Here is a 9,492-nt window from a genome sequence, read left to right as displayed (position 1 = left end):
AATCCTATACTGTCCTCTCCATTACTTTAAAATTTTCTAAATGAAGTATAATTGACATAAAATATTATATTAGTTTCAGGTGTATAATATAATAATTATGTATTTGTATGTATTGCAATATGACATGCATAGTAAGTTAGCTAATAGCTGTCACCACCCTAGTTACACTATTTTCTTCCTGTGATAAGGTCACTTAAAAAACCCAATACAGGATTATTAACTATAGTGAACTTGCTGACCTCTGCAGTGAGTCCCTTGCTTTTTAAAAATATTTTTCTTTCTGAAAGATTTGAGTAAGACACAAGAATTCTTCATCTGTCTTCACATGGAAAAGGAAAGTTTAATGAGAATCAGCATTAGGGATGTCCTAAAGGAGACCAGGCCATAAACCAAATACAGAACTTAATTCCTTGATTCTACAATGTAGATGGTTGCATTAATGCTAGGTTACTCATGCTTGCTTGTGGGGAAATTAGTGATGTAACTTTTCCTATCTCCTGGTAGTTACTTTCACCACATGAAACTGGAGAACCTCACAGGATTTTCAGAATTTATTCTTCTGGGTTTTTCAGAGGAACCAGAACTGCAGTCCCTCATATTTGGACTTTTCCTCGCTATGTACCTGATCACTGTGTTGGGAAACCTGCTCATCATCCTGGCCGTCAGCTCAGACTCCCACCTCCACACGCCCATGTACTTCTTCCTCTCCAACCTGTCCTTGGTAGACATCTGTTTCACCTCCACCACCGTCCCAAAGATGCTGTGGAACATCCAGGCACAGAGCAAAGTCATCACCTATGAAGGCTGCATCACACAGTTATTTTTTTTCCTATTATTTGGGGGACTAGACAACTTCCTCCTGACTGTGATGGCCTATGACCGCTTTGTGGCCATCTGCCACCCCCTGCACTACACAGTCATCATGAACCCCTGGCTCTGTGGACTGCTGGTTCTGGGGCCCTGGATCATGAGTGCTCTGCATTCCTTGTTACAAGGCTTAACCGCGTTGCGACTGTCTTTCTATCCAGATTTAGAAATCCCACACTTTTTCTGTGAACTCAATCTGATGGTCCAACTTGTCTGTTCTGACACCTTTCTTAACAACATGGTGATGTATTTTGGAGCTGGGCTCCTGGGTGGTGGTCCCTTTGTTGGTATCCTTTACTCTTACTCTAAGATAGTGGCCTCTATTTGTGGAATTCCATCAGCTCAGGGGAGGTATAAGGCATTTTCTACCTGTGTTTCTCATCTCTTGGTTGTCTCCTTGTTTTATGGTACAGGCGTAGGTGTGTACCTCAGCTCTGCTGTTACTCAAAGCTCACACTCAAGTGCAACAGCCTCAGTGATGTACACCGTGGTCACACCCATGCTGAACCCTTTCATGTACAGTCTCAGGAACAAAGACATAAAGAAGGCCCTGAAAAGATTGCTTGGGATGGCAGCTATGAAAGGACCACTTGTCTTAGGGCTGAAGAAATGCACATGACAGCTGGACTCAAAGCCTCAGAGCCAGATGTTTTGATTCTTTGATCAGGTTGTGGAAGTGCAGTTTACTCTCTCTGTTTATTCCAGGAGTGTCTGTTTCTATGATTTCTGCAGAATTTAATTGAACCACTTTATTAATTTCTTGACTTTGTGATATCTAACAGCTTTCCCTTTGTCATTTTTCTTCCCATCCAAATTGGTTTCCAACTTTGGATGAAATATTTAGAAATTCTTATTTATCTCTTAAGAGTACATAGATTTCTTAAGACCTATTTTTTTTAAAAGAAATCTTATCATACTGAGTAATGTTTCTTTCATTATATTAAAAGAAAAATAATACGGGTTGTTCTACTCCTAAGGAAATAAAGTGCACTTGGAAACCATAACCATTTATAAAAAATTTCATAAGAAAACATAAGAGCACTGTTTAACCATCATTGTACTTCATTATTTCATACTGGTGCATGAATTTGTGCACCAGTGGGGTCCGTCGGCCTGGCCTACAGGATAGGGCTGAAACTGGCTCTCCGACATCCCCTGAGGGGTCCCAGAGTGGGAGAGGGTGCCGTCCAGGCCGAGGAACCCCACTGGTGTACAATTGGGGCCGGGGAGAGATGCGGGACGTTGGCCAGCCAGCAAGGGACTGAGGGAGAGTTCCAGGGCATGTCCGAACCCCAAATGGCCAGATCCCAACAGCAAGCTAATGTACCAGTCATAGTGTCCGCCCCCTGGTGGTCAGTGCATGTCATAGCAAACAGTTGAGGTACCTTAGCATATCATTAGCATATCACACTTTGAATGGTTGAAGGGAGGACCAGACACTTAGCATATTAGGCATTTATTATATAGGATATCACTTTCCCATTACTGCTCTTTCTGAAAAGGTACAATTTAAGATTCAGTGTGTGTTGTAAGAGGTCATTGGGTTGGCTTCCCTCATTACAATCATGTATCATATTTAGCTTGGTATCCACATTCTTACCACAGTCACTGGCAAACTGACAATCAAATACATGTCTCCAATTCTAGTTGATGTGGAAACACAAATTTCTATAAATTGTTTCACATACTATGCCCTTAGAGTCAGAGATGACCTTAAGTATGATGAAGCAAAATTTTAAGTCATACATTTATTACTATGCAAACTATTTTTTATGGTGTATGTTTGCCTATTGAAGTAAGTTCGGTGTCCCTGTGTGGAGGGATTTAACATTGGAGTGGAGTTTTTCTTGCCTTAATTATGTTTTCTATTGAAATATCTCCTGCTTCCACTTGAAAACTTACATTGCTGCCTTCAAATATGGTTCCCTCTATTGTTCTAAATGAAGCATCTTCCCCAACTCTAAATACTTTTGTAACCACTAAAGGGGTAGAGAATGAACGCTATCATTTTCATCCATTATATATACTAATAAGTGATCCATAGATATGTCATGTATGTACATAAGTGACCAAAGGATAACTCACGGGTGACCTTGAATTCCTGTCCTGTTTTGGGATTCAGAGTTATAGGTTTTACACAAGCATGCATATTCTTTCAACCTCTTCTGGTTATCCATAGGGAATCTCAATGAAGACACTTTTTAATGCAGTTATCTGAAATAAACTTCAATAACAAACTAATCATGGATGCTATCATCAAATATTGGTACAAATACCTAGAATGGTAAAAAGCATATTATTATCATTGATCTCAGTTTTATTGTTGTATCAGTTAGCTATTTCTGCATAACAAGCCATCCTAAAAGCACTTGTTTTAATATAATGGCTTTATAATCAAAACAGATTGTATGGTGGGAAGTTGTTCTGATCTCTTCTGGGCTCATCATGAATCGCTACATTATGTTTCTAAAGCTCTTTCATGATGTTTTGTGCATCTGCATTGCACTTCTTTCTTCAACCAGTATGTGGTGTTTAACATCTGTATAAGTATACATATATCATGCATATATGTCTGTGAGTTGATCTTGCAGATTATATAAAAATAGTTTATCAAATGTGAATTGCCTTATTTTAATATCACAGTTTCTATAACTTATATATGAAACCTTGCTTTCTTCCAAGTTATGAGATATATTTCCCACCAATGTCTGGTGTGACTCAGCTACCTATGTTCTTGATCTGATATGAGTTATACCTCACTAGAATTTTTAATTCTAATTGATATATTGGAGGATAATTACATACAACCAACTGCAATTTGTTTTAAAAATGCAATATTCTGGATTAAAGAAGCCATACGTAAATTAAGAGTACATGGTGGGTGGATCCATTTGTATATAGCTTGAGATAATGCACATTGAGTTTTAACTGCATTATGTAATTGTTAAAAATGTTACCACCTGGCTTCAGTTTTCTTCTTTCTGAAGATAATGTGGAATAAGAAAACCTTACTTCAACTGAATATTGTAAGGTATAAATGAAATGTTAAATATATTTTTTGAGTCCAAAGAAAATGTTCAAGAATGAGGAGTGTGTGTTTGTGTGTGCACTTCAAATAAACACACAAACATATTTATGCACATGCACACAGACTCATTCATAGACTCATCTATGATGAAAGACACCTTGAGAGAAATTTGGAAAATACAGAAATTTAATAAAAAAAAATGTGCAGTGCCGAGTTTCCAGAGCCTTCGCGTTGAGGACCATGTTGCTTCCGAACATTCTACTCACGGGTACACCAGGGGTTGGGAAAACCACACTAGGCAAAGAACTTGCCGCAAGATTGGACTGAAATACGTTAATGTGGGTGATTTAGCTAGAGAAGGACAGTTATAGGATGGCTCTGATGAAGAGTATGACTGTCCTATGTTAGATGAAGATAGAGTAGTTGATGAGTTAGAAAACCAAATGAGTGAAGGTGGAGTTATTACTGATTACCATGGTTGTGATTTCTTCCCTGGACGCTGGTTTCATATAGTTTTTGTGCTGAAAACAGATAACAGCATATTGTACAAAAGACTTGAAACAAGGGGTTATAATGAGAAGAAACTAAAAGATAATGTTCAGTGTGAAATTTTTCAAATTCTTTATGAAGAAGCATTAGCATCCTACAGCGAAGACATAGTGCATCAGCTGCCCAGCAATAAACCAGAAGATCTAGAGAATAATATCAATCAGATATTGAAGTGGATTGAGCAACGGGTCAAAGATCATAGCTCTTGACTTACAAGACTGGCCACTTTATAATCACTCTTAATATTTCTCTGCCCACATCATATAAATTATGCATTTATTAGTAAACCCTTTTTATTAAAATTGTGCTGCAGGACTAGTAGGTGGATAGTATAAAGGTTTATATTTGGGTGTGTTTTTTTACGTAAGAAAGTATAATGAATATAACTTTATTAACATGTTAAGTGCCCAGCCTGTTTTGTCTTCCATATGGAAAGTATAGTGTCAGTCACTGGTGACTGACTGGGCGCTTAACGCGTGAAAGATTGAGAATAAAAACTGTCATTGTTTAATGCTTCAATTGCTAAAGTATAAATAAACCTGACCAAATGTGTGGGAGGATATCGTTTAAGTTTATTAAAGAGAATTAAAAAATAAAAAATAAAAGAAATGTGCAAATTAACATGAAAGAGAAAAAATGGAGAAATTTGACAAAAAGATTTAAAGCAAAATGTGTGAACTCAACTTTAATGAATTATTTGTTGTATCTTAATACCTCAAAGGCCTCCAGCTCAAAACCACATTAACACTTATTCAATGGGAAATCCTTTGTACCATCTATCAGGCCAAATAGCTCTAAATCAGCTCTCATATTTTCTATTTAATGTGGCATTTCAACACAAAATGCCTTTGCCAAAGGAAGCTATCTGAATGACTTGCATTGCTTAAATTCAGTTCTCTGCAATAATATCTTACTGGATAAATGTCTGTATCAGTTTCTCATTGCTGCTGTAACAAATTACCACACTAGTGACTTAAAACAAACAGCTTTCTATCTTATAGATCTTCAAATACTGGAAATGGGTTGTTAAAGAGCTTTGATCTAAATGACTGCCAGGCTTGGATTTTTCTGGGTGATTCAGGGGAGAATGCAATCCCTTTCCAATCTCAATCCTAATCCTTTCCTATTCTCAATTCCTATTCCAGATTCTAGAGCCCACCTGCATTCCTTGACCCAAGGCACTTCCTCCATCTTCAATACCTGCAACATGGCATCTCCAAATGTCTCTCTGACTCCAATTCTTCTCCTACTCTCTCCCACATTTAGAGGACCATTGAGATGACATTAGTCCAATCTGAGCTAAGCTCCTTAACTTACAATTTTATTTCACCTATTTTAGTAACCCTGCTCTGTGAGCTAACATTCCAAAGTTCTTCGAATTAGGATTTTGCTCTCTTTTGAGCCTCTTATTCTCTACACTACAAAGCCTTTCCTGGTATAAATTATTTGATGTCACTGTGGAACCCTAATATGAAAGAATCAAACACAGAATTTATCCTCCCCTTTAGAGTGAGAGATAAACTTGTCTTTCAAAGTTTCATACTCAGAAGAATCCTGGTGCAGAAGACCTCAAATTATCTACACCAGACTCTGACACGGAGCCACAGCCCATCTACCCAAAGTGCAGTCCACAGACCAGGAGGACCTGCAGCATCAACACCACCTGGGTGTTTGTCAGAAATGTAATCTCCAGGCCCACTAGAGACCTGATCAATCAGAATTTGCATCTGAGCTACAAACTTGGGTGATTTGTATGCCTATGAAATGGAGAGGTGCTGGTCTGGAATTGGTGTTGTCAGCTTGTCACTATAGACACTTGGAGCTGGATAATTTATTTGTGCTGGGTGCTGTCCTGTGCATTGTAGATGCTTAGCAACCTCCTTTCAGACATTACAATATCCCCAAGGGCAATGTCATCTCCTTTTGAGAACTGCTGTCCCAGAGTCTCAGAACTGGAAGTGTCCGGACTGATTCCAATTAAAACTCCTTCCCTTTCCTGGCTTATACCTTGGAGCACAACATTAAATCCCTCTGTGCCCCATTTCTGTATAGAGAAGGTAGTGTATAAATGTACTACCTCATAAAATAAATTTTTATAGAACATACATTTTGACAATTGCAATAATGTGCAAAGCTGGGTTATGTTGCAGAAAATCTAAATGTATCTCATATTTAATAAACATTTTATAGTGAGGACTAAATGGCAGCTCTTAACTTGCACTATACTAATAACTATGAAATTCCTCATTTTTTTGGCTAAATGATTATGAAGCCAACAAGTACAGAGCCCAAAGTTTTATATTAAAGGAACAAATATCTTTCCTTCCTTAAAGAGGTAAATAGTAATTTTCTAGAGATATAAGGGGTTGTGACCCCACCATAAATCAATTCTTTCAAGACACAAAGGCCAGTCAGACAAATTTCTCAGTATTAGACTTCTTTTCAAATACAGTTTTCTTTTAATATTATTTTGCATTGGTTTCAGGTGTACAACATAGTAGTTAGACAATCACATACTTTACATAGTGTTCTCCCCTGATATTTCCAGTAGAGAAGTGGCCTCATATATAGCTATTAGGGGCCCAGTGCACGAATTCGTGCACCTTGAAAGGAACTATGGGCCACAAAGCTGCAGTGGTCACAGGGGCGGGTCTCAGCCCATTCTACGTGACCCATGGAAGCTCCAGTCCCTTGTCTGCCCTCAGCCCCGCTCCTGCCGCCATCGCTCCCATGCACTGATGGTGCAGACCCTGCTCACACCCACTATTGGTGCACAGTGATTTGGGCCGGCACCAGCAGTGGGTGTGAGTAAGGCTGCCACCGTTAGTGGGTGCATGCGGCTTCTGCCAAGATTGCCCCTCAGGAGCAGGGGGATGTGGAGAAACCCTCAGGGGTGATCAGGGCTGGCAGCCACCATGTGCACCCACTGAGGGTGCCAAGTGATCAGGACTGGCACCGGGCGTCTGCAGCAAGTGAGAGTGGCGGCTGCCAGCCTTAATCGCCCCTCCAACACAAGGTGACGTGGAGTGCTCTTCTCTCGGGGCAGGAGATCCTGAGTGTCAAAAGTCCGGGGTTTTTATGTGGTCGAGTAAACACAACGGTCCTTATTGGTGGCTCCCGGCTATGGTGTGCTGTGCTGTACTGGTGTGATATGGGTCTAGGGTACAAGTTCTGGGTGTTCACTCATTTGAAAAAGTACATTCGGGTTTTGGGGGTCTCACACAGGGGTACAACTTAATATTGAAATATGGGGGTCACTACATACTAATACAATCATAACTATAACATTGCCACTTTGCTGGGGCCCCCAGATGCCTGTGGCCGGCTGACCCCATGGCATGGATTGCAAAAACTTCCCAGAAGCTGCCGAGAATTCTTAATCTTGGGGACCCTCCCAGATGTCCTTCTTTATGTATTGTATGAAATAGGCCTCTGTGATCTATCTTCATAGTAGTCAACTTTTAATGGAAATTGTTACTGAATTTCCCCAGAGCAAACAGAATGTAGGGAGTAGGGGAGAGGGTATAAGAAAAAAAAAAAAAACTGTGTGAGCCAGCAACATGGTGGAAACCCCCGAGGTATCCAGGAGGAAACACCTCGCACCCACCTCAACTAGACACGGGGAGGTGGAGACAACTAGAAAAAGCCTCGGCCCGTTTTTTTAATCGCCCAGTGGGAGACAATGAGACCTAGAGGACTTATGAGGAAAACTGTTAGTCTCATAGGACTCAGCCAATGAGGAACCGGAGGGGGGACTCTCGAATCCTAGGGATAAATAGCCTGTGATCGCTGCTCTGTTTGTGCCTGTTCAACCCCGCTCTTGCAAGATGGTATTAAAAGTCTCATTTTTGCCATACTTCTGTCTCCGAGTCCATTATTTGAATTTACAGGTGTGAGGAGGAAACTGGTCTTGCAAGGCCTGTCAGGCCATAAAAACTGAACAATGCACTGCCCTGGGGGGGTGGAGAAGGTCGTTATTGCTGGCCCCAGGACAGATCATCGGATATGACCTGGGAACCCCCAACACCTGGGGGCCTTCCTATAAGCCCACAGGGGGCAGAACCATATCTACAAGACAAAGACCCCAGCGGGATATATATAGACAGGCTCTCGGCATGTTTCTTCACTCTGATTTGAAAATTATTCCTGGAGTCCACTAGTGTTAATAAATGGTGTCCCTCCCTTTCTCTAGGAAGTGTGCGTGGTATTTCTTTGCTCTTCTGTTAACAGGTGAGCATTTCTCACAGCATCAGCCACTGAAATGCTTAGCTAGGGGGAGTTTTGTTTGGCTGTCATATAACTTTGGTTACAGATGTTCTTTGCGTACTTTCTTATCTTTTGGGGACTTTATTCTTCACCATTTTATGAACACAGGGAATTCTCTTGTCTCTGCTGTTTGTTTCTTTCTGAGTAGACTGGAGGTCATTTGCTATTCTGGGTTAGTGTGAGATAAGATTCTATAAGGCTAATGTCTCAGTCCCTCCTTTTGGGAGTACTCATTTATGTACTTTCGGGGTTGTTTTGTTTCTGTTTTGAAATAAGATAAGATCTCTTCTTATATGCAAGATTTCATGTTGTTACAGTCTACTCAGAAAGAAAATTATGGGAATAAACCTTCTCCTAGAAGGGCCAGAGCTGCCAAAGTGCCCTCAGGCAGGGGCCACTCCCACTTTGTAAAGGAAAAAAAAAAATAGCAGTTTTTGGTAATTTAAAACTTTGGAGTCCTGCAGGGTTAAATAGTAAAAATTATTAAATATCTAGGCATTTTGAAATAACAGGATACTGAAATATTAACTAATCTGAGTTTGCCTACTTTGGATTTCTTATTATAAGAATCTAGAGGATGGATTTGAATCTGTTAATGAATGTCTTGTATTCTCTTTGAACTATATCTCTTAAAAAATGTAAATGTATTGCTAATCTGAGGAATGTTAATTACTTATCTGTCACCTAAAAATTAAGGTTCCTAAGAGTTAAGAATTCTAATTAATTGAAACAAAGTTGTGTGGTTTTGATAATAGAAGGCATGAGGTATGGAGATGCATTTT

The 9,492-nt window shown here is 39.8% G+C and overlaps 1 protein-coding gene and 1 pseudogene across 2 annotated transcripts; both read left to right on the top strand.

Moving 5' to 3' along the window:
- Positions 1-517: 517 nt before the first annotated feature.
- LOC308519367 (olfactory receptor 7A17-like) lies at positions 518-1,486 on the top strand (the record flags this gene model as incomplete). Its single annotated transcript, XM_081091331.1, has 1 exon — positions 518-1,486. One exon carries the CDS (start codon positions 518-520, stop codon positions 1,484-1,486), a length of 969 nt encoding a protein of 322 aa, XP_080947457.1.
- A 2,649-nt stretch (positions 1,487-4,135) lies between these two features.
- LOC308519437 (adenylate kinase isoenzyme 6-like) lies at positions 4,136-4,788 on the top strand (annotated as a pseudogene). The gene has a single exon. The product of its transcript is annotated as an adenylate kinase isoenzyme 6-like (transcript).
- The last annotated feature ends 4,704 nt before the right edge of the window (positions 4,789-9,492 follow it).

This window comes from Myotis nattereri, assembly GCF_964212035.1.
Source record: "Myotis nattereri genome assembly, chromosome: 5".
Lineage (NCBI taxonomy): Eukaryota > Metazoa > Chordata > Mammalia > Chiroptera > Vespertilionidae > Myotis > Myotis nattereri.
The sequence above is the reverse complement of the archived record's forward strand: the minus strand, read 5'-3'. Positions and strand labels throughout refer to the sequence as shown.